Below are 25193 nucleotides of genomic sequence, written 5' to 3' on the forward strand. Positions count from 1 at the left end.
GCATGTCATTTTTAATGTTGAGCAAGGAAGAAAAAACTGAAAACTGAAAGCTACAGTCAACATTTGCCGTATTTTCCGCACTATAAGGCACACTTAAAAGCCTTATTTTTTTTTTAAAACCTGATGGTGCGCCTTATAATCAGGTGCGCCTTATATATGGATCAATCTTGAGATTGGGATTGGTAGATGGGGAATGAAGTGATAAAGTAAGCTTATGCTATTGAGCGTTTGGAGTTACTATTTTTATTACTTGAGTATTACTATAGTGTGATTGATTTTTTTTTAAACTATGTCAGTAATTGATCCTTATACATGGAACAAGTTTTAAAATATGTCATTAATTGAGGGTGCGCCTTATAATCCGCTGCGCCCTATAGTGCGGAAAATACGGTGCTTGAACTTTCAAATGGGTCAGTTTGACCCACAACACAGGAGGATACTAAAAATTGAGGGAGTCGAGATTCATTTGGTTTGGACGCGGAGAGAACTGGGATAAATTTGCGTAGCGAGCCTACGTCGAGGTTTGAGCGCCGACGTTGATCCCGTGTCTCCGTACGCCCTTGCAGTTTAGAAACGGCCAAATCCACAGCCCAGGCGTCCACCATGGCAACTCCCGTGGACCTGAACATGGCCTTCACCCAGCCGGCGTCGCCGGCCGCCTCGCCCGCGCCCACCTTGGCCGCGGTGGGCGCCTTGACCCCGGCCCACGTGCTGGGCGCCCCCTACGGCGCCGTGCCCCTGTCGGGCCTGCTGGGGATGAAGTCGGTCCCCTTCCTGACTCTGTCCAACGCCGCCCCGGCCGTGGCGGTCACGGCGGCGCCGTCCCACACCACTCTGGCGGCCTACACGGCCAAAATCTCCTCGGCCAACTGCATCAAAAAACCCGAGAGACAGAAGTTTGCCCCCTACTGATGAGGCCGGCGCGCCTGGGCGGAAGGACGGCCGTCCAGCGTTCTTGCCGCAAACGCCTGATGTAGCCATATCCCTCGGCAGACGCGCCCTTGACTTTGATTCTGCGATGCACCGACATAGAAGAGACCAACGGAGTAAAGCTTTTCCGAAATCATTTACAGATATATAAGTCAAATGCGAGTTTCACGTCAGTCGGTGGGCCGCCGTCGTCGTCACTTCACTGTTATCGATCTTTTCAAGAGTGTCCAAGGGCTTGAAGCTCATCTGAGAGACACATGTTGAAAAAACAAAAATAAAAAAACAAACAAAAAACTTTCACATGTGTGTCTCATGTTGGAGGTCAGCCATAAGTATTTATCCTTCAATAATTTGTAAATTATACTCAAATGACAAACTGCGCTACTGTCTGATGCTTTTATACAATGTCTATGTTTGCCTCTGGAAGTTTTTAAGAAAATTTGTAAATGTCTGGGGGGATTTTGTTTTTAAGGTGTATTTGACTGTTCAGTGTTTCCTTCGTTTTGTTGGTTTTATTTGGATTGTGCACTCGTTTAATCTTTATTTATTCGCATTGTTTCATGTATTAAAAGTATTTTTTCCTGTGATTTATGTCCTTTTACTTGCTTTCGTGTAGAGGACTGATTTATTCACTAACTGGGTTCTTTGAATCTTTGAATAAAACATTTAAAAATAGGGTTCGTGAGGACCAATATACCGTAATGGTATTGGGCAAATACTTGTAATGATACTCTGTCATTACAGAGTGTGTGTGTGTGTGTGTGTGTGTGTGGGGGGGGGGGGCGGTATTAGTATTGCTATTAGTATTGAGTTATTTAGTACCTGATATTAATATTTGCCATCGGTGACTTCTCAAGTACTCAGTTGAGAACTCATACTGGTATAGGTCTGTAAGGAAATTGGTATCGAACAGTCCCAGGACAGCTTCTCGCATTAAAATAATGTTACAATTGATAAATTTGCGTCCATAACGGCAAAGCAGCATCATGGCAGAAGGGGCCATCAAACAACAGTTGCACTGAAATCATCAGATTTCTTTCAATTAATTTAAATTCAATGCCAGAAATTTTAGTTCCCGGGAAATCAATGTAACAAAACAGCGCATGAACATTTTTTTTTTTTTGGTCTGCCAACATGATCGAGATCGTACACACGATGTAAATGTGCTGACTAGTAATCAGTTTTGATTCATATGGTACAATAGCAACGTAACAAGTGGTTAGCATATTTGTGGATTTTTTTGGTCTTAATTTTTCCCGATAAAACATAGAATGAGCACTTAATGCTTGCTTACAGACCTTCACGTGTAATTGGAGCGTTTGAGGCTCTTGCAACGAAGCGAATGCTGCTACCTGCTGGTCAAAGTAGGACATTGCACCAAATTACATAACGTATACTGTACTTCATTATTTTGTTTGAATATTTTTATTGAGTAAACATTGCTTTAAAATGTCTATATTTTTATTCCTTTTTAACACAGGCCTACTTCATATTTTAGTATAAGTTTGAATCTTGATACACGGAAGCTCTTATAGTGTTCAGTAAAGATTACGAAGTGTTTACAAAAACAAAAAATATTTATCATGATCCCTTTTTAACCCCATATCGCCCAGCCCTAAGTCTATGTGAAGATTGCCCACTGTAGGCGTTGTGCACATTATGCTAAATGAAATTCAGAGCATGTGCTTAAAGCAGTGAGGAACCTCTATTTTAAAAGCATGTGAGAATTTCTTTACGTAGTGAAATGTTAAAGACGAACCTCTCTCTTTCTCACTCTCTCACACACACACACAAACACACTGATGATGCTAATGTGGAGTAAATATTTTTGACTGGCCAACTCGCTTGAATCCAAGCGCAAAATATATTTGCAAGCATGTTTGAACGATTTGGGGGGTGTACAAATATCCAAGAAAATATGAAAAAAGTCAACATTGTTATTCGTCAACCTTTTGGAGCTTTTTCCCATGTTCCAATGTTGATTTCTCACCCTAAACATTCCCAATCATTCCTTGCTTGTTCCGCGCTCTCGCATCGGCCACACCCGTGAAGATGAAAACTGCTTATGACTACAGGAGCAAGACAGGAGCAATTCACAACTCCCCACACCGCCTGTGCAAGAGAAAATACACGCCAACCTTATCCACGTGTTTTAGTTTCGTTTTGGTTCCGGTACTGAGGAGGAGAGATTTTGCACCGAGTCGGCCAAGTAAACGGCAACGTTTCACTGTGGAAAGGCTGCGGTGGCCAAAATGTGTGTGTCTGGGAGGAAACAGCTGTACAATCAAAGTCAGTAATAAACAATTCAGCGGGTGGAACTATTGTTATGAATACTGGGTTCCCACAGGGACTGATTTATACAAGGAACGTGTTTTAGTGAGAGCAGTGTATTGCATTGTAATGCCAGTAAAATGCCTATTTTTGGTTCTGTTATTCACACTGTTGAGGTATTATTAATCAGTTGTTGGATGGATGCATGTTGCGTGGCCCACCGGCATTGAGCGGCAAGGGGGCGCAGCAGCCACACGGTAAGAGCCGACAAGTTGTTTTACCTCCTGGTGATAAAGATCGGTAGCATAAAACTCACATCTAATAATTAAATCGCCGATGTTCCAACCAGCCAATCGCAGGGTACACAGAGACGAACCTCACGCACCCAATCACACAGGACAATCTAGTATGTCCAATTCACCTGGCACGCATGTTTTTGGAGTATGGGAGGAAGCCGGAGTTCCCGGAGAGAACCCAGGCGGGCTCGGGGACAACGTGCAAACTCCTCCCGGGAAGGCCGGTGAAATAACAACCAACAAGATGTAATTGAAGTATAGACTTTGAGATTTAATTCTTCAAATGGAAATACAGCCATTTTAGACATTTTCACGAGCTCCAAAGTATTTGAACAATGATTTTCATACTAAGACTGCCTCCTACTGGCGAGGCCAGGCTACTTCTCAGCCGTGCAAAGACAAAGGCGGTGCCAGTTGGTGACGCTGATAAAAGATTGTCTTTATTGTTTGGTATTGTTAATGAATTCCGTACCACAGCAGTTATGGGAGTAGGAAAACCACTTTGACAACCAAACACTGTCCGATCATGCTAACACCATATGTACAGGAAAGCACATTGAAAAGTGTATAAATTATTTATATGAGACTCATAGTCAAGAACGGTGGAGACAGCCACAGTCTAATGAATTCTTCCTTTTTCAAACACCGATTATAGATATCAATTACATTGATCTCCGGAGTACATGTATATACACAAAACAACGATAAATCTTTTTCGGGGGTGTCTGCAATATTTCTCAAAAATATCTCACAATACTGCCGTATGTACACTAACAGAATTTACATGGGAAAATTGTCACCGTTCCCACCATCGTTTGAGTATCGGCTCGTTCCGTAGTTCTCCTCCGATGCCGATTCTCGCGCGCCGTTTCTGCCTAGCTTCGGGCTCGTTTCCATACAAAGTACAGCAACGCGTGCCGTACGAGGGCCCTTTGTAAATAAGCTCACACCACTGATGATCTCACATACAAAAATAGACGTTGTCTAGTCAGCTGGAAATGCGATGTACAGTAATACGAAGCCTCCGCCCGCCAAATAAAACACCAAGGGAGAAAGAAAGAAAAGTGCCGCGGCACTGAAACGGACAACGGGTCATTTCGTCTTTTTTTTTTTTTTTTCTCATCGAAATTCTGAAAATCTTCCCACCTGACCATGACAGAATTTCTTGAATAAAATGAGGGGCAAAGATACATCGGAGACAGGAAAAATCCCAAATATTACTTCTATATCAATTGTTTTCTTGGGGGAAAAAATAATTGAGATCCATTTTTAATCCCGTCTCTATCACTCAAATTTTCTATAATGAATATTTGTTACTAATAACCCCCGGACAGAGAATGTCGTGGCTATAGCTCAAGTATAACAACGGCAGGGACTTAAATTTATCCCCAAATTTGTCTTGTCAAACTTCTCAGGATTCCAACTTGCTCAGCTCCCATTACGGCAGACTTCTACCACTTCTGTCTCCATCTCCGGGATCTTCTGAACGTTCACCAAAGTATGGTTTCTCGCAAGTGATTACTTTTTTTCCAAAACTGAAATTTCAAACGCACAATCATTAGTAGCACAATTTCAGACGTTTATCTTCTTGAGTTGCTGAATAAAATACACCTGGTGATATCTCAACAATTAAATGTCGGACCTGACGAATCTTACCTCTTACTGTGACCAGAAATGAGTTTAACCAACTAGATTGTTTTTCATCAGTTTGTTTTTTTTTCCTATTAACAAGTGTATCTTTTTGCTAACATTTTTACAGAACATTCTGAGATGGTCAGTTGCTGAATGACCGCAAAGTGTGTCCTCCAATTGCAACACATGAATCGTTTTCACATAACAGGCAACGTTACCAACAAAACCACAACCTGAAACCAAAGCAAAATAAAGAAACATCACTAAGCAGGTCTCCCCCACCTCCTCGAGGGAAGGAACACAAAGACCTTCCAGTCCAGATGAGAGGTCAAACTGTACGTGACTGCACTTAAGGCAAGTAGGCGATTCCAACACTTTGCGAGTGGGTCGGGTCTGGGCTCGGCGGTGTCATCGTCCGCGTTTAGCCCTCGCTGCTTAGCACGATCCGATACGGTGAAGGAGAGCGGCGCAGAACGTGTGACTGAGAGAGGTTTGACGTGGAAAGTCCTGCCAGCCTTGATTCACCGACGTGTCACATGACACTTTTGGGAGCGATTCAGTCCAGAGGGCCTGTCAGCAGCACACAGCCCATTTAGGTCCTCACCACTGACTCAAATGAAAGCACTTGGACAAAAAGAATCAGGTCTGCGAATGTGAGGTTTGCTGTACAAGTAGATCATCTGGAATACATTCACGTGGGTTTTCGTACCAAGGTACGGATGGAGAAAAGTCAGTTCCTTGAGACGGCGGTGCGACCTTTACGACCCGCTCAACATCTTGTTCGGAAGGCGCAAAAGAGTCATGAGTCACTATTAAGGAGCACTTAACAGTGTTATGAGCCTACTGTATGAAGCCTTTTGAAAACACTATCACATAGCAAATTTATCAAAATAAGAATTTCCAGATATGAAGCATTGAAAGCAGAAGAAGTCACTTGACTGTAAGTAACAACCACCTGATGCTGCGCAGGGAGCTTGTCCTGCATGGGCGTGATCGTGGTCGCGAGGCTTCGTGAAACGCTTGGCGAGTGATCGCAAATGAGAAACATGCTCACGGACAACTTGTACAAGTGTGTACAATCGACATCTTTTTGCTGTCTTTTTAGTCAGCCGCTCGCCCTCAGGTGCACTGAATTGTCTTCTCCTCGCCGCTTTCACTCAGTGCACGTGAAGGGAGACGCCGCCCCCCACCCCACCCCGGGATCACTGCGCCTCCTCGTGCTCCTCGCTGATGCACTGCTCCCAAGCGTGCTTGCCCTGCTCGTCCCGGTGGCCGTGGGGGGAGTGGAAAATCCGGCGGGGCAGCGGGATGGGCTGAGGCTGCAGATCCTCTTCCGGGATGCAGCCCTCTCTCAGGTAGGGTTTGGGCGGGATGGCCGGGGGCTGAGGCCTACGGTAGGGAATGTGGTGAGGCCCGTGGGCGGGCGGGTGGTGGTGCGACGCCGCCCCGTGGCCGTCCAGCCCCGAGTGAGGGTGCGAGTGAGGGTGGGGGTGCGCGCCGGGGCTGCGGTAGTGGAAAGGGCGGACCGGGTCCACTGGCTCCATTTCCGATGTGCCGTAGTGAATGTGCAGGTAGGAGGAGGCCAGGTACTCGTCGGGGGGCGACCACAGGTGACTGGGGAGGGGCTCCAAGGCGTCATTCCGGATGGGGCCCGGTTCGGGATACTGGCCGCTGAAGTTACTCTCGCTCAGGGAGGAGACGCCGCTGCTGGCGCTGCCCGACAGGGTGGAGTTGCTGCCCCCCAAAGCTGACTGAGGGCTGGTGGGGGATCCGGGAATCGGGTGGAGGGGCGACTGCGGGGACAGAGACAAACCAGATGTGGTAACCACTCCAACCCGGTGAGCCGCCACGACTTCTTTATTGTGACAAACTCAGACTTCACAAGGGTATCTGTTAGGCCAGGGGTCAGCAACCTGCGGCTCTTCCGTCCTTATTTTGCGGCTCTCCGAGGTTTGGGAAAATAAAAACAAATGCTTGGTTAAGATCGACTACGCGGACGACGTAACAAGCGACGCATTTGAATTGCAGTCGATGAAGTTTGATTGGGTGATAGAGCGACAGCTACAGTACAGTACGATACAAAACATGATGCGGGACAGCCAATCCATTTGGGGAAACAGAAATATAGCACGGCCTTCCAAATTAAAAGCACACATTTTTAGACTACGATATAGCTGAACATTAAAACCTAAAGCAAAATGTCATCTTGATGCCCCTGCGTGTGAACGAGGATGGACTCAAACATTGGGTCAATCTGCTAGTTCTTTTCTTGAAACCAAGAAGCTAACAACCTCAGCTAACACAAACAGCGCTTTAAGCTAAATGACAAACAGAGAATGTACACAGGAAATGTAAACAGGAAATACAGCGTGGCCTTACAGATTAAAAGCAGAATTCAAAATAAGATAACACAAGAAAGTAATCAATACAAACTGGAGTGCTTGATGAATTCTTAACACTGAATAAATCTCATCTTAATGCAACTACGGCAGCAACTAATCATTATCTTGATCATTAATTAATCTGTCGACAATTCTGTCAAATAATCCGTGAATCGAATTAAAAAATATATCTTTTTATTCCAACGCCATAAAATGTATGGAAACTTGTAGCCCACCCTTTATGTATGATTACAGTTGCAAATGTTATTATCCCCCTCTTCTGTTTGTACCTTTCGAAGGGAGCGCACGGGCAGGGCAGGTGGAGGGTCGTTGCTCTGGGGGCTATATGCGTCACAGTGCATCAGAAAGTGACCTAGAAAACAAAGCAAAATCCTCCTTTTCAAAACACAAGCGTCATTATTTTCTATTTTGGGTGAAAACAGCCAAGCGTGCCGAAGGTAATTGCAAGGAAACTTATGTTCATGAAATGGGGGTGAGAGTACCTCTTGGGGTAGTAAATGGAGGAGGCACTTCAGGGAGAACATACAGTAACAGGGTTTCTCAGGTATCAGCAAATCAAAGTTAATGCTGTGACAGGCTCAGTACATTTTTCTTTTGAAAGACACAGAGGCTACATAATTGAAAAAGAAAGGTTGAGAAGCATCCTTTTACATCGTTAAAAAAATATATGATGGCGTCCATTTGAAGTACTGCAAATGGGACATACCTGGTGGGAAGGATCTTGGAGGGACGGGTGGCATCATTCCACCTCCCGCGTTGGTTGGCATGTAGGACACCTGGTCCCTGTTTTCTCCATCCAGGTTCCAGTTGCTGGGAGCGTTGGGAAACACTGCGGGCGAGAGAAAGGCGCCGTCATGATTGCACCTACCACCAAATACTTCGGCAGATTTGTGTGCCGCACCTTTCTCCGGCAGACTCATGTGAGGATCTGTACACGGCTTGCAGGGGCTAACTTGTTGCAGTAAGGCACGCTGCATGTGGTTACTCTGGACAGATAGCATCAAAGACGGTTTTCGAAAATGATCGACAGACAACTGTTTGTTCTTTGCGTGACCCGGACACATTGCTCCCTACCTGTCCGTTTTCTGACATGTTGTAATAGACGGAGTTGTTGGCCCTCTCACGATGAGAGGGCAAAAGGATCATCACTTCCCTGTTGTGTTTGGCCTTGTCGGGCAAGGATGGCGAGCCTGCCGAGGGAACAGAGTAAAGCTGACGAAAGCCATCGCTGCCACACCGGGGAGAGAAAAAACTGTTTTCACATTATAATGTGAAAAGATCGCAGCATGCATATCAGTGTCGATGATATCGATAGCCTTCACGAACACACTCAGTTGGGTAGCTTGAATGAGTCAAAAGATCTAGAACAAAAGCTAATGTCCACTGCAGTGGACACATACAGTATGAATAGACTGAAGGATGTATGACACTTTATCACAAAGAACAAATGTTTAAGGTAACCCCAGGTTACATACCTCTTGCACTGGAGGGAGCAGAGTTTATAACTTGCGAGGAGTTGGAACGTATCGAGCTCAAGCTGGAGGACGAAGGGCTCGGCTGTGAGGCAAAAAACATCAATGAGGCGTTGATGGTCATTGAGTGAATGAGCATGGACGGGATTGCAAAAAGAATCCAGACTGCATAAATTGGCGGGTTCGATGTAATGTCCTGTGTCATCCAGAATCAGTATTGGTTTTGCGTTGCCAAACAGGAGATCGCTGAAGATTTCAGAGACTACTGGAGTGCTGATATCTCTTACCAACTTCTGTTTTTGCACAGTGATACCTTGACATACAAGTGACCGTTTTTTTTTCTTGCCTAAGGTACCTGTTTATTCAGTCTACACTGTCAGGAAGAAGTCAAGCTAACCGTGTTCATGCTATGCATGGCACTAACGTCCCACCAAAATGATAAAGAAGGCCAACCTCAAAATAAACCTCACCTTCCCAAATACATCACCCATGAAAATCGCCGTGTTTTTTGTATCGCTTTGTTTTAACCAATTCATTTCATGAACAAAATGTTTGATGTTATTATTAAACAGAGAAATTTAGAAGTTATTAAATCTAGAGAGTAAAACAGTCTGCTGCTATGCACAAAAAAAAAAACTATCTAAAAATGATTTTTTTTTTGTTATTCATACAAGGCGCATTAAAATAGCATAGAAAGGAACACTAAGAGAATGTGTGACGTTTCACAAGCCTTACCTGCATGTGTATGGCCTCCTCGGGGTGCTCCCCCATCAGACCCTCCGTCATGATGGCCAGGTTTCCCGTTCCTGTCTCGCTCGAGGTGTGAGAGGACAGCGAAGAGGATGAGTGACGGATCGAACCCTGCAGGTTCAGTGGGCTGCAAGAGACGAAGGGTGAAAGAGTATGAGAATCTGCAATACAATTGAATATTCAGTATGCTGTGACATTGGTCATTAGAATTTGAGAGAAGGAACAACAGCAGAAGATCAATAAGAACTGGTGATCAATGATCACATTCATAAATTCACGGCATCCATGTCAGGGGGTTGACATTTTATCGAGCGCCATCCACTGCTGGCGAATGAAATTGGAATTCTGTCTTTTTAAGAGGTAACTATGAACTGAATCAGAATACATGTTTAATATTTTCAAAGGTTACACAGCATTTAGCTTCTTTTATCAATTGTAAAATGATCCCAGACTTTGGACTTCCGCTACATGATAGCAGTAACACATAGCGCAGGAAAAATAATCACAACAAACTCCTGTGATGCAGCCACAAAACATGAACAGTGATAGAGCGGGGGATGACAGTATTCCGCTTAAGGGTCAAAGAAATCCCCCCCAAATCCTTCATCATATGACCAGGAGCGATTTGAGCTCAGTGTGTGCGTGCGTGTGCGTGTGCGTGCGTGTGTGTGTGTGTGTGTGTGTGTGTGTGTGTGTGTGGCCAACCTGTGTCTGTGTATGAGGCGCAGACTCTCTGGACTCATGTGACTGTGGGAGGAAAGGATGCCTCTGGTAGAGTTGACCCCGGTGCAGCCAGCAGGGCCAAAGCGGTCCACGCCGGCCACGCCCTGCTGAGTCCCAAAAATATACTACTCTGAATATTTACACTGCTCGTATGAGAATACTAGGATGATCACATTTTCTGAATTTGAATCTGGTAATGGCAATTGTGCTGAAAATGAAATATGAAATAAATTCCCACTAGGAAGGACTGAGAGCAAATATCATCATAGTCAATCTGTTGACTGGTTGTTGTGTTATTACCTTAGCTAATGCTAATGCTGGACGATAGTTCATCAGCATTAAATATTCGATGCACTTGCCCTTAACTTTTTTTGCTCTGTCCCAATGTTGTGGCAAAGTACTAAAAAATGTTGTCCACTGCCTCTGCAAAAACTGTCCCAGCTGTAACTCACGTGGTGCAATCCAGTCCTCATCATGTGGAACTGGTCCACCAGCTTTTTGTGCAGGGGACGCATCTCCGGGTGGACTAGCTTCTCATGCACAGCCAGGCCCACCCCAAGAATGTGAACCTGTGGCAGGAAATCATAAATTACAGAAAATCTACTCCTTTCAACATAATTAAAGAGTTAGACCTATTTTGACACACTTTATCAAAAGGCCACCTGGGAGTAGTAGCTATTGGACAGAGAGTGGATATACTCTTCAATGTTATGCCGACCCTCCTTTCTCAGATTATCAGTACAACACTAATGTTACGCTTTCTTCAAATAAGATATCGTTTTATATTGTCTGGCAGCGCTGCAACAAATTACATTTTGTGTTAGCATCAAGCTAACAGACTAAAAGGATGGTGTAATTCCTTTAATATTTATCTTGACAGTAAACCTCAATGGAGCGCGGCATTTAACAACTTGAAGCCACCTTTGAAGGATTCATAAATAGTCGTCTATTACAATTTGAATTTTAGCGATCGCATTGACGTGAAAAAAAATCAGAAACAATCATCTGCGAAAAAAAAAATCTGTATTCGCCTGAAGCATGAGTGTAGCCTTATGCTGCCCCCAGATGGTCACGATGGGTACATCATAAGGCGCAGCATTAATTATTGTCCTGTATGTTTTTATAAAGTAGAATATTATGAAGTGTATTTTATCTGGTTATGATGCATATTACATATGCATATTATGATGCATAAGATGGAATGGAAGCTCAATCTGACCTGCTCCTGCATCAGGTCTTTGAGATGCGTGATCCTCTCTGCGTCCTCGGGGTGACCGCTTATGTAATCCTTGTCAAAAAACGCCTGTTGAAGAGGCGAGTGTCAAAATATCAAGACAACAGACGCTTGTGCCGGCGTACTGCGTCTACCTCTTGGTATCGGGCGATGCCACCATTCACGGCGGCGTCGATGACTCCATTGAGGCACATGCTGAGCGGGTTGATGTTGCCGTGATGCTGTCTGTGTTGGTACTGGCTGATCAGGGTGCGCAACTCCTGGGTTTTATTCTCCACCACGTAGATGGCATTCTCCAGAGGGCTCACCTCCATCTGCATGTATAGTATAGTATAGTAGTTTCTCTTTTTTTTTTTCATTTATTTCAGGCAATATCGCATGTGAAAGCTAAATGCAAAAGAATTGCATGCAATTAAGAGTAATGATGCAAATATGTGGGGTTTAAATAGTTACGTGAAGACAAGGCATAAATGTGACTCACCACTTCTCTCCTTTCCACCTCGGCCCAGCGGGAGATGCCCGGAAGAGGGCGGGACAGGATGAGCGTGGTTCGCTCAATCCACAGGCTCTGTTGGAACAAGCAGACAACAGAAATTTGTCCTGCACCAACTACACCAAAGAAGGGAGTGAAAAGAAAAGCTATTGGTTTGATAGGAGCTTTCTTGTGTTGATGGTTTTCATTTATTCCAGGGGCCGGGGAATTATGCCAGGAGGATGTATACCGGCGTAATTGGCAAGACATCGGTGATCACCTGCCTTACCCTCCTTAGAAATTCGGCCGTGGCTGGACTCCGAGCGGCCTCCCCATGATTGCTATGTGCCTGTGGAATTCCAAGGTCATTGCAGTCCCGCACATGTGGTAGTTCAATCTCTTCGGTTCTGACTATCTTCCCTCTCCTAGATATACTTTGCCCATGCATAGCCATTCTGAATCACATCCCAATGCAATTGCTGTATATCATTATGAGGTGAATCGGGTAGTCGATTTCACGTTCGGTCATATTTTACAGCTTGATGTCATCCATGTAGAGCATGTAGAGGAGGTAGCTGATCCTTGATCCAATTTTGAACTGGTACCTGAGGCCAATCTTTGTTCTGACTGAGAGGGTTCAGCCCTAAACAGAACAGCAGCAAGGACAGGCATGTCTTTAGGATACTTTTCCAGTATTGCTCTGTCCCAGCCTTGAGTGCGTTGCTCGCTACCTTGCCAGTGAAAGTAGACCTTGCCTGGGTTGTTGGAGAACATTATGTTTTATTCTGCTGGCCTCTAGCTCTCTCGTGTACCTCTTCACGAGCCAAGGCTGTGAGCTTTGATTAGCAGGCTCAAGTGCCTCATTTGTGGACATTCTTTTCTCTAGCTTGCTCTCTCTGTCTGCCCCCCCCCGTCCATTCCTCCTTCCCCCCAAGCTATAGAACGATTATATACACACCAATTGTTATTTTCTTCACTGCAGGTGGTTTAAAAAACATTTATACACCAAAGGAGTGATACTATGCTGTCGTTATTTATTGCTGAGCCCAGGCACTGCTGCATGAAGTTCTCCTTTGTGACCAGAGTGAGGCGTTACTCTCACTTTTGCAGCATCTAAACCTCGCTTGCATGAGCCGCAACATAAACCCTTTCGAAGCAGGGCGATATCTAAATTCAGAGAGCGACGAGCTCACCGTACCCTGAACTCATTTTCGCGGTCCTTGGGGCCCTTGTGGAAAGGCCTGTCGTAGTGGAAGCGGCTGACATTGTTGATGCGGTAAAAGCTCTTGATCCTCTCGGGCACGCGCTCCAGTTGAGGCACATCCGAGATGTCGGACACTGGAGTCACCGCGTAGATCTGTAAATCTAAAAGTTGAGTGTCAAGGAACGCATATTGCATTTGAAATGAAGATAAGATTTTCAGCTTCTATTTAAGAGAATTTATTAGAGCATGGACTGAACCGCTTGAGTAATAAATTAACTGTTGGAAATCAAGGCCCAACCAGAATGTCTACGAACGCTGAATCAGAATTTTTCCATCCTGAACAAATGCATCGTAGCGTGTTGTCACCAGGGAGGAAGAGTTTGTGCACATTTTAAGCATTATTTTAAACTGTTAAGTAATCAGTCAATGAAGGCCATGTAAGTAATGTAGTGCAAACTTTCCAATGAAAAATTAAATTAAAAATGAATCCATCGGCAGCATTTTCAAAATAAACCAATAACTTAATTTCAAATGACTGATATTTGATGTTACTTGTAATATGATATTTAATATGATATATTACATATGTAATATTTTCTGATGGACTCCTCAAATATTCACGTTATTTAAAAATTATTTTAAATGAGAGTTTGCATGGATGCTACGTTTTGAATATACAGTATTTTACAATCACACTCTGTAATGCCTGCAACCCTATTTGAGAACCACTCTCTGATGATACTAGAGCACTTTGGTGAAGCGGGTAGATTTAAATAGTTGAATTTTGCTGTTTTGTGACACTATAATAACCTTATTTCTATCATTCACTCTTACAAAACCATAAAAACACAACTAGAGGAGGAAACAAAAAACATTTTGGCTGCATTACAGTACGTGGGATACACTGAGCATCACTTTGCAGGATTGTGTCATCGGGTTGGTTGGGATGCTGCATGGCGATGGCTTGCGGAAATTCTCCCAGCATCCTTTGCTGGAAGTCCTCCAGACGCTCGTAGTCATAGCCACGACAGACAAACTCTTTGTTCTGGAAAAAGGGAAAGCGACTGTTGCATTCACAAGAGTGACACGTGAATGGTTCAACTTGAAGAAGAGCACACTGAAAGCACCAGTCACTAGTGTGAGAGATATATATATATATATATATATATATATATATATATATATATATATATATATATATATATATAATTCCAACTAACATACGTGATGTGTTTTCACAAAATTTATGTTGAGGTATTAATAATACAGAAAATTGCCTTAAAAATCATGTATAATGTTACTGCAGTTTGAATATTGCCAAGTTGAAATGCCTACTGTAGTTCTGAGAAAAACTTAAAGGTTTTGACATTTTCAGCTTTCTAATGTCCATAGCAACCAGAACTTTAGGAAAAAGAAAATGACCTGAAACATTCTGGAAGTGTTAAATGAAAACAGATGAAAAATGGCAAGATTAATTCATTCAAAACGTTTTAGATCTAGAAAAAAAATGCACGGAAATAGAAAAGGTTTGATACCTCGTAAAAACGTCATTTAATCTAAAAACACAAATAATTGTGAAATAAACATTCACTTGGAAATAGATTTTTTTGGTATTAATTACAGTCAATTTAACAGATTTTAATGTCTCATTCATTGGAAAATAGTTGAGTAAAATTAAAATTGTCGTGAAAAGTGCAACAACAAATTGTTACATATTCATTTTTAATTTAAAAAATGGTGTTACCTTTTCACCATGTTATCTTTTACAGTAATCTTTAGATGCAGAGAACATTTGATGCTTCTATTATAGAACATGGGAAACAAATGACCCTCAAGTCAATTTTCCTGATACCCTCTCCTCCTCAGAAGGACTTACCCTGAGGAAGAAGGGAAACTTCCTGCCGTAGAAGCCCATTCGGAAAAACTCGGGTTCAATTCGCTGTTGCTCAATAATGTTGTCGTAGTAGGCTGCCTCCATTTTCTGACAGACGGGATAAAATGGCAAAATCAGGCATGAGCATCAGAAGTTGAATACTTACTTCAATATTGAACCCTTTTTAACTAAAAGTCAAACAGGAAGCGCACCGAAATGACCTACCCGTATCCAGCTGAGGCTCTGGTAATCATATAACGTCTCGTACTGAAAAGCCAGTTCCCGACACAGAGAGATGCCATACTCCCAACACTGCGGAACCACATTCAAGGATATTAAATCTTTTTTCATCTCGTTTAGAAATGAGGACACTAAACAAACAAGTTAAAAAAAAATATGTGAAAGCTTAGCATCCTGGCCATAAGGCGACTTTCTTTGGTGTCCAATACACTTTAATTCCTGTGTTTTGCAAGTCTCGTTGGCATGGCTTCTTCGCGTTCCCCTGTTAAATACAAAAACTCAATTTTGCCTTACCTTGCCCTTGTTGAAGTAGTGAAGAATTTTTCGACTCAGGTTCTCCTTGCGTTGCCACTCACTTTGGCAGGGATAGTGGAGGAAATCCCTCAGGGGCCGGTCCTCCCAATGGAGCAGCTCCCAGTATAGTAACAGAGTGAATGCAGCCTCTGTCGGCGGTGCCACACAGTTCAGTAACAAAGTGTGAGAAAATGTGACGTATCATCATATCTGCTGTGTCACAATAATGACACGCGCAGGGGAGTTTGCGCAGTCTGGCCACCAAAGTGTGGTGTTAGCTTACAGACATTTTGGGACATATTTTTGTGAACAGATGTTAGAAGCTGCCTGAAGCACAGCAACTGTCTTTTGCTGAATAAATGAACTAAAGATCAAAGTGCAGCTGTACACAAAATTGTACTTGCTACATTGTCCATTCTACAGCTTTGTTACTTTTTTTTTTTAGATATACTGACAAGCTCTTCTGACTTTCTGTTCACACGTATTCCCCCCCGGTACCTGTGAAGTCCTCTGCTTGGAGATGGAGGTCACACAGTTTATGGATGTAACGGATGTACATATCCTCCTTGTTGACCTCTGATTTGTAGAAGTTCTGAGGTGGAGTAGAGAAAGGTCATTTTAAACCAACAATTGATGCGGGGACACGGTAACACGATTAAATTGATGATGTCTCACCATAAAGTTGACGGAGCCGCCCATTTTCTTATTTTCGACTTCATCTCCTTTCATGCAGTCCCTAAGCAAACAAATCAAACAGTATTAATAATTAACTCATCCAATGCCATCACGCATTGTAACCATATAGTCCCTGTGACTTTATGGTTTACCGATAGTCCAGCAGGCGTTCCACAAGTCTTGTGACTGAGGTGACAAATGAGATGCCCGTCTCTCTCCAGGTCTCCTGCTCTATCTTCTCCAATAGACTGAGCAGAAACAAGGATCACATGTCCTCAGTCAAATTGCAAGCTTTCATATTTCTGTGACAGCTCCATAACTCACCTAGGGTAAGGTCCAAACAACTGGGTCCTAGGATAAAACAGACAAAAAGAATATTTATTTTGATTTTCACTTAACACATGGCGAACCATCTAAAAATCAGTCACTTATTAAAAGCTGAAAGTGTCCGACCTGAGAAACACAAACATGCAGTAGCACAACTGTCTGTCAAGTGATTCACCTCAGAACCAAGGCAGAGAGAAAGCAACGAACTGAAACCGGTCCAAGCGACGGTACACAAAACACTCTAAAAATATAATGTACTATAAGTTTGCTGGATGACGTTTTCGGCACAAGAACATTTTGAAAGGCATCAAAGACAGTATGAGACTCACAGCAGGCTGAAGAGCTCCCTGTGATTATCGTCGCCTTTACCATCCGACACCATGCTGTCCAGCTTATCCATCAGTTCCGCTTCCACCTACGTACAACACAGGCGCAATCGGGAAAATTGCGTGGGTCTGTTTGCTATGAGTACATCAGACTGGAAATTCTCAAACGGAGGTACAAGAACCCCTGGGGGGTACGTGAAATTTGAACAGAGTATCCGCAGGTATCAGCCAATCTAATGACATGCTGTACTAGATCAGTGTCACAAATAACCTGAAGTCACAAACAAAAAGGAAAATATATACAGTGGTGCAACATAAATTAAGCTTACATGTGTCAAATGTAACACCTGTTCAATTAGTGAAACATATATGACAAGATATAAAGTTCTTATACCCAAAGAGGGTTTCTTTTTTTTTTTTTTAAACAAATATTTATTGTTGAACCAGGCCTGCCTGTGAGTACTGAAAATCTGCATAGGACTTACATCCATTGAAATGCATTGGGTTCTTCTTGCTATTTAATAAATTTGAATTTTTTAAATTAACCATCCGATAAATCAGTTATCAGTATATTTTCGGCATTGACTCAAAACAAATCCATAACAGTTGGGCCCTGCACAATACATTTTCCAATCAAGAGCAAAGTAATTGAAAAATGAAGCAACGCTGCTAAACTGTTTTAAAAAACGCTTTTCAAAACATTTCATGCCTTTATTTTGTTAATTTTAATACAAATGTGCATTCTTAGAGATACCACTACAAATGTAGTTCTAAAGCTTAATAAATCAGACATGATTCACACAGAACTATGTTTAAAGCTTTTTTTTCCCCCATCTAAAAATACTTGGTTGTCTTCTGGTTCAGTATGCAACTGCAGCAATCAAATGTAAGGCTGACCTGTTTGAAGTTTCCATTTTTCCTCTGCTCCCAGTCCATCATGTCATGGAAAATTGGGATCATGATGTTTCGAACTTCAGTCTGAGGGACCAGGGTGACTCCCAGAAAAGGGCCCATCATTCCTGGGATGAAGTGGGGTTTGTTATCTCCTAAAGGAAAATACAAAGCCATCATATATCGATATGTTGTGAGTTTGACCCACGTTGTCTTGCAACTCATTGACATAAAGCAAGACTCAAACCTAGTTTTTGCCACATGCTAAAGAGCTCATAAGCCATCAGAACTCTCATGTCTCCATACCTGCAGAAAGAGATGAGAACATCATTAACATACAGTACATTCTTATGCGTCATTTAATTTGTTTCATTTGTTTGTTGCATTTCCGTTTCTTATTTTACATTCTCTGTGCGTCATTCGGCTCCCTACGGTACGTAGTCAATTACAACGTAAGCTCATATTTATAGTTTATTATCGTTTATGTTGATAACGCACGCTACTGCCTATGTAAGCGATGAGTGTTTATTCTGTTTATGTGTTTGTTTGTGTAGAGGTTGCACTTTATAGTTAGTAGTTGTTGTTAGTTGTTGCTAACCCGCTAATGACGGCTAAAAAAACAGTAAATTCATAGATTTAAGTTTGGCAAGTGTTTATATGTTAGTTGACTGACTTTAACATTGTTGTTGATTTATTATTCAACAGATACCACATGATACACCATACATGAGCCAAAATAAATGTGAAGTTCAACGTGATGACTTGCGTACTCTTTCACAGGAGTCTTGATGCAGATAACCAGTCCTGAGAACAAATTCTCAACAAACTAAGTAATATTAGTTATTTAATGAATATACAATAATGTTAATAAAGATAATGTAATGTTAAATAATAGGAAATAAAATACGCAAAAAAATACAAAAAAAAAGAATTGTTTATGGTTACTGCGGCTATATTGGGGCGTACATAGAAATCTAGGAACTGATACCCTACTTCGCGGGTTTCAGACTTCGCGGGGGGTTGACGCCCCCCATTAACCGAGAAGTAGGGGGGATTACTGTATTAACTTCAAGAAAGGTCTTTCCACCAATCCCTGACTGAATCTGGACTAGTAGTTTTACTATTGTAAAAATGTCTTTGAGCCTCATGCAAGGCATTATTAACAGGATAGTTGGGGCGAGGGGTCATCCATTACAGCCAATTATTCGTTAAATTTAAGAAGTTCATGGCCCTAAAGGCTCCCAATAAACCTGTAAAAAGAAATTTGTAATAAAGTTTTTCAGATGATCAAAATTTCAATGGTTAACCGGAGTTGGAGCACAAAAGCACGCAGTGTTTTTCTCCCAGTCATGTAAACCAATAGCAAGGCTATAAATTTTGATTTCACCGGTCATCACTGTTGAGCACAATGAAATTTTTCTAATTTGAGGGTCATAAAATTACATAGTATTTTTCTGTCCTAAAATCTATCTCTGGGAACCTAGTTGATGAGACAGCATTGTAGATTGTAGAAAATGTGAGCGGAGAAGTGACATGGCATCATTGACAGCCAGTCTTTGCTTCCATTGTCTTCCATTGAGTGTGAGTCATTTTCTTGGTCAGATTCTGCAAAGTCGGTCAAGAATCCGAGTGAGTGTCGCAATTTTTTCATGTCAATATCATTTGTATTAATCGTCAGAAAATGATTTCAGGTAAGGTTTTTCCTGATGAATCATATGTATCTTTCCTTCTCAGCGCCAGAGGTAGACTACAAGATTTACTCTTGGCCTCCTCTGGAGTTAGACTTGGACTCAGACCATGACACAGACTCGTGACACAGACTTCTCGACACAGATTTGGACCATTATGAATTGAACGCGACTTGGGCTCAGACATTTGTGATTCAAACTTAACTTGGATTTGACTTTTGGTGACTCAGGCCCCCATAACGCTGACTTGACTTGGACCCGGACCTTTGTGACTCGAACTAAAGTTGGACTTGACCGCAGCCCTTGTTTTTCTATAAAGTAATTTCTGTCTGCTAAATTCTGAGACTATTGGTTCTGTTAAATGAAGAATTATATATAATTATTTATAAGAATTATAAATAATTATTTATAAGAATTATAAAATAGCAGATCTTGTCACACAAAGTATAGCTTGTCCTTGATCCTTGAACCAAAAGGAACTTCGTGATATCAATCCGTATGCAATTGGAGCGCCTTTACACTGCATGGTCATTGCTTACTTGTCCAGAACTTTCTTTCTCTTGGCGGGCCCAAGCGCCTCCAGCTGCAGACTAGGCTGATTGATGTAGAGCACGGTCAGGCTGAAAAAGGAATTCCATACCTGACAAAGGAAGACAAAGTGCATGCAGGTCATAGAAATGTATCAGAAAATTTGCATATTTACACAGACACACCTTGAAGTCAAAATCGGCCTCTGAAAAGTTCTTGTGCAGCGCCGGAGAAAGAAGCTGCGTCGTCACGACGATGATGCTGCGAAAAACAAACAAGCGTGTCACTGTCAGCTAGCTGCCAAGAATAGATGACAGGGATGGCGGCACAAATGCAACCTTCACAGGAGGGTAATTTGGAAAGACTCTGATCTAATGGCAGCTTGTGTCCCTGAACCGTCAACGAGTACATGTCACAAAGGAAGAAGTCAGACTCACTGACTGGTTAGAAGTCTCATGACACTCCAATCTCGAGGGAAGATTGTCAGCTTCATCAGGTTGCGGAACACGCAGAAGATCTTTAACAGGAACTCCTTGAGACCGACACAAGGAATATGGAATTTAGTGATGAGGCAAGCACGTTCCAGTCGAAAATATTTATTTGCCGGGATTTCCCACTTTGAGCTCCTCCTTGCTATGGAAGTTATTGAGTAGATGATGAAAGTGGATCTCTGTCATTTGTCGAAGCAGGGAAAGGAGACAGGACACGTATTCCCCCTAGATGAACAACGTTTGCCCAGGTTAATGAATTGCACAAATAAAAAGTTTGGTTGGTGTTTGCGTTGGTTCAACTGCACTTACCGTAATCTCGGCAGTGCACTGGGGGCAGCGTTGTCCTCTGGACGTCTCCACGGAGTGAGACTTACTCATGATTGACAGCAGTGTCTGGAGCAACACGTCCAAGAGGCTCTCCACCATCATCTCCACTTCCTCCTGAACGGACGACTCCTAAGAGCGGGCCAGTTAGTTACATAGTCAATGCAATCTGGAAATACACCACTAACATACGTATGGTTCTCAAAGTTTGGAACGCATACCACTGGAGTTATGGGGGCTCTTTCTTGTGGTAAAGGAAGAATTAAAGTCATTCATTGAAAAATTGTGTTAAATGTTGATGTACCTTCTGCATTTCTTTTAATTCAGTACAGTTTGTGTTCTCGAGTACAGTCATGGTCAGGTACAACACGTTTGCAATTAGTCACTTTTTTCCATGCATACTTTGCAGAGCTGGACAATCACAAAGCATCCACTTTTGGCAAGCATTTCCACATTTTCGATGACTTCTTTGAGGTGTGAAGCCTCGTGGAGATACATGGACTGAGAACCGGCTGTAGTGACCCCGATCAACAGACGTAAACCCACTTCAGTCGGTGCGCAGTCTGTGTATTTTTTTCAAGGCTACACGTGTTAAAGCACATGCCAAAAATGCGGAAATGCTCGCCAAGATGCGGGTGTTCTCTCAACAACGGGGCAGCTCTGACAATTTGTAATTTTTCATGTGCAATACATTTTGAGTCATGAGGTCTATCTATTTTGCTACCTTTCAGGTAACTTTTAAGAAGTGCAGGTTTAATAGCATATAAGTAATTTTCAAGGAGTATTTAAAATGACTATTCATGTTAACATTTAAAGTATTTAGATTACTTTTAAGACTTTTTCTATATGTTTAAGAATATTAAATATAACAGTGGTGTCCAAATTCTCTGGGGACATGCAAAGGCACTTTTTTAACAGGAATTTTGCAGGTATCAACAAATCTAATTTAATGCTTTATAATGCAGTGACAGGAACATCTTTTCTTTTATTTACCTTTGAGTTGTGCTTGTTATGCCCATATTCCCTAATAAGGTTATCTCTAGCATTGTTTCCATATAAATCATCTTCTTACTTCTCTCTTAAACATCCCTAGCAATCTTGGGACCCATGGTAAACCCTTTCAACGTTGAATTAAGCAGCAAAATGCACTATAAATACGGTTTTGTAACCACTCACAATCGAACAAAGCTTTACCGTTTCGCCATTTTGAATCGAGTGAGGCCGACTAATAGCAGACCACCCTCTCCATGAGGAGACGCCGACCAATAGCAGACCAGAATTGTAGCGACGCGTTGCAGGGAGGCAAGTGTGACAGTGACTAAAAATAAGTGTAATTACCTAAAAACGCTTGACGATGGAGACCAAACAACACAAATACAGCCAAGCCCCGAGGATCATGACAGTTGTTTTTGTCGCAAAAGCGGTAAAATACCATAAAGAGGGGATGTCGCAACATGAAAATAACGCAAGCCAGGGACGCCGTAACATGGGGGTCCACTGTACTTACAAGGGATACATCATTGGAAAAGAGACAAAACAACTCAGTGTGAGTGGAAAAAAAACCCTATCGTTAGCATGACAATGCAGCATACCATTGAACTGCTTTTGATGATGGAAAAGATGGTGCCAAGGATCCCAGAACAAATAAGTAGCTCCCTCTGCTGGCGCAAATGCAAGTGAATATGGTGCAGAACAACTGGAAGCAAAATGCTTCGAGACTCTGAGGGAAAGAGGGGAGAAAGATAGCTGAAGTTCAAATGCTCTACAAATCCACAGATTTACATTGGACTTTAATGTCATCACAGTGACCTTTCACAGGCAAATTCTTACCAGGAAAGAAGAAGAGGCGGCTTTCAACGGTGCGTGCAATGGACTGCAGTTTGACCACATCCATTGACTGGCCAATGTCAACAGTGCTGGGCATACTTCCGAGGGTTCCGCGGACATATTCGGCCACCTCCTGCACCGTGAACATCTGCAGCAGCTCGTCAAAGATATCAGGGAAGCTGTTCAACAGAGCCGCCTGGGATGTGAAGAAAAACAAGGACGGTTTTTAAACACATCATTGAAAACTCAGAAACGATCCTCAGAGAAGTTCAGTTTTTCATATTCCAGAAGAAGAACAAGCTGTCACTTTATGTTTAGGCCATTCTCCGGTGTCGAAATGGGAGAACGGTTGCCGAAGAATGGCGACGCAAAATATTGTGACTTACTGATACTGACGACAGACCTGGAGCGTTATCACAGAGACATGCAGCGGATCACACCCCTCCAAGATCAAGCCATGAGAGGGGCAAAATAGGGCAATGCACAGAATGAAACAGAAAACAATGTAAACATAAAAAATTAAACAGGGTGCAAAAATTAATAAATGAAACATAAATGTAAAGTGTGACCGAGTGATCAAATGAAAAATGTAAACAAAGATGAATACGAATTCCAAAGAGAAGGTAACATCAGGTTGTAGTCGGTCTCCATTCGGACCTGTGTGAAGACCAGGTTCTCGGAGCTGCGGCTGTCCAAGCTCAGCACAAAGCGGATGGACTGAAAGAGCTCCTGGATGCTCGCTCGGAACTGCTCCTCCTCCAACCCGCAGGTGGCCCGTGCGTACAGGATTCGGGACTGGACGATGAACTTGAACAAATACTCCAGAGCCTATGCCAGACGTCACAGAGGAGATTTAACAACATCAAAAAAAATCTTTTACATGAATTGAGTTTTTCATAAACAAACAAAAATGTATCAACTGTTTGGCTGTGAAAGAGCTCTGGTGAAAGATTCGAAGGTTGACTGAAATTATTGTCAGCCTGTCCTCAAAACAACCGTTATCCTAAATGCTGCCCCTCTTCGTGTGTATGTCTCAAGAGGCCAGTAGCTCAAAACTACTTTTGGGTTACGGCCCTTCAAAATGTGGGTGGCACGCCTACTTAAGGGATCCAGGAATCAGGAATTGTAGAGTAAATTTTGAACCATAGATGACATGACATCAAGCAACATTCAAACACACATACACAAATACTGTGCAGATAACTGGTAATATATAGAATATGATTAATAAAACCAAAAGGCTTCCGTTAATAGATTAAGAATATTTTTTAATATAAATTACTTTTTGGACACCCGTGTTGTAGGAGAATCCTTTTTTGGTTTCTGCTTAAACCCACATAATTTAAATTTGATTAAAAAAAAGGATATTAAAGATAAAAAAAAAACTCTATTCCATGTGTAAACTAATATGATGGGACAAATTACATGCATTTAACCCTTTGTGCACTGTACACAAGAGTCATAACATGAAAACATTTTGAGCTCGGACGCTCAAACCTCGGATTCTTTCATATGACCAAAAAAAAAAACCCGGCAAATTGGGAAGGGTGTGAGACTTGACGTGGAAGAACGCATTTTCATTCCATTATCATTACCCTCATGGCTTCCTGAATGTGGTCTTGTCGGACGACCTCGGCCGAGCGATCCATGTACCACTTCAGACATCGAATAAGCTCCCTGCAAGCACATTGTTAGAATCATATTGTCAACTTTGTTCTGATGAGCAAAAATGGAAGAGGCAAACATTTCTGTACTTGTATGCCAAAGCTCCAGCAAAATGATTCTGGATGTAAGAGTCCATTACGGGACGGAAGTGGTAGAAGCGGCTGTCCCTGAGCAAGTTAATGATAAATACCTAAAATGCAAATGAGAGAATCTTCGATTAGTTCCTTACCTTATGGAAAACATAAACGTCTTTAAAATCGTAATACTTGTGTTGCTATCATTGTCATACCAGAGACTGGAACACCAGAGGTCCATATTTATCAGTGTTGTCATCTAATAGACAAAAGAGTGTGTCCAGGACGTCTCGAAGGAACTGTAGGAATAAAAAAAAGATCAACTTTTCACTTAATAAATTCATGGAAATTGGTGGAAGCAACAAATTACAAATGGAATGAATTGGAAATCCATTATTTATTGGTGACAGAACAGCGTTAACACTTTGGGTGTTTTAATTGGATATATATCGAAATATATATCGAACCCCAAAAGGAAATAACGGTCTACATCCCAAATCTCTGCTAAGCGTTTTTATTGACTATGTTAACGTTATTTCTAATGATCCTTGAGTTCATTTTGTCCTTATTTTATTCATTTGTAG

The 25193-nt window shown here is 42.3% G+C and overlaps 2 protein-coding genes across 4 annotated transcripts in view; one reads left to right on the forward strand and one right to left on the reverse strand.

Annotated features, from left to right (window-relative positions):
* Positions 1-1517, forward strand: part of pcbp4 (poly(rC) binding protein 4) — a 52631-nt gene extending 51114 nt beyond the window's left edge. For all 3 annotated transcript variants that reach the window (XM_088439171.1, XM_088439187.1, XM_088439179.1), the window contains exon 14: positions 567-1517. In XM_088439171.1, coding sequence (XP_088295297.1) covers positions 567-912 — 346 coding nt within the window. In that variant the 3' untranslated portion in view covers positions 913-1517. The remainder of the gene's footprint in view (positions 1-566) is intronic.
* Positions 1518-3747: 2230 nt separating this feature from the next.
* The window catches only part of dock3 (dedicator of cytokinesis 3), a 57155-nt gene continuing 35709 nt past the window's right edge, over positions 3748-25193 (reverse strand). The window contains exons 20-54 of the mRNA XM_088403581.1: positions 24825-24908; positions 24625-24725; positions 24466-24547; positions 23528-23698; positions 22874-23066; positions 22636-22763; positions 21029-21175; positions 20846-20944; positions 20666-20760; positions 20414-20489; positions 20240-20340; positions 18260-18318; positions 18019-18167; positions 17125-17210; positions 16793-16819; positions 16621-16716; positions 16469-16529; positions 16292-16385; positions 15794-15942; positions 15485-15571; positions 15263-15367; positions 14290-14431; positions 13381-13547; positions 12192-12278; positions 11845-12024; positions 11696-11779; positions 10929-11045; positions 10459-10580; positions 9739-9880; positions 9007-9088; positions 8606-8721; positions 8433-8517; positions 8238-8360; positions 7801-7883; positions 3748-6922 (exon numbers count right to left, since the gene is read on the reverse strand). Of these exons, the coding sequence (XP_088259707.1) occupies positions 6332-6922; positions 7801-7883; positions 8238-8360; positions 8433-8517; positions 8606-8721; positions 9007-9088; positions 9739-9880; positions 10459-10580; positions 10929-11045; positions 11696-11779; positions 11845-12024; positions 12192-12278; positions 13381-13547; positions 14290-14431; positions 15263-15367; positions 15485-15571; positions 15794-15942; positions 16292-16385; positions 16469-16529; positions 16621-16716; positions 16793-16819; positions 17125-17210; positions 18019-18167; positions 18260-18318; positions 20240-20340; positions 20414-20489; positions 20666-20760; positions 20846-20944; positions 21029-21175; positions 22636-22763; positions 22874-23066; positions 23528-23698; positions 24466-24547; positions 24625-24725; positions 24825-24908 (4311 nt within the window). The 3' untranslated portion in view covers positions 3748-6331. The remainder of the gene's footprint in view (positions 6923-7800; positions 7884-8237; positions 8361-8432; positions 8518-8605; positions 8722-9006; positions 9089-9738; positions 9881-10458; positions 10581-10928; positions 11046-11695; positions 11780-11844; positions 12025-12191; positions 12279-13380; positions 13548-14289; positions 14432-15262; positions 15368-15484; positions 15572-15793; positions 15943-16291; positions 16386-16468; positions 16530-16620; positions 16717-16792; positions 16820-17124; positions 17211-18018; positions 18168-18259; positions 18319-20239; positions 20341-20413; positions 20490-20665; positions 20761-20845; positions 20945-21028; positions 21176-22635; positions 22764-22873; positions 23067-23527; positions 23699-24465; positions 24548-24624; positions 24726-24824; positions 24909-25193) is intronic.

The sequence above is a fragment of the Hippichthys cyanospilos genome, chromosome 2, assembly GCF_059441005.1.
Source record: "Hippichthys cyanospilos isolate Australia breed blue-spotted pipefish chromosome 2, RoL_Hcya_1.0, whole genome shotgun sequence".
NCBI lineage: Eukaryota > Metazoa > Chordata > Actinopteri > Syngnathiformes > Syngnathidae > Hippichthys > Hippichthys cyanospilos.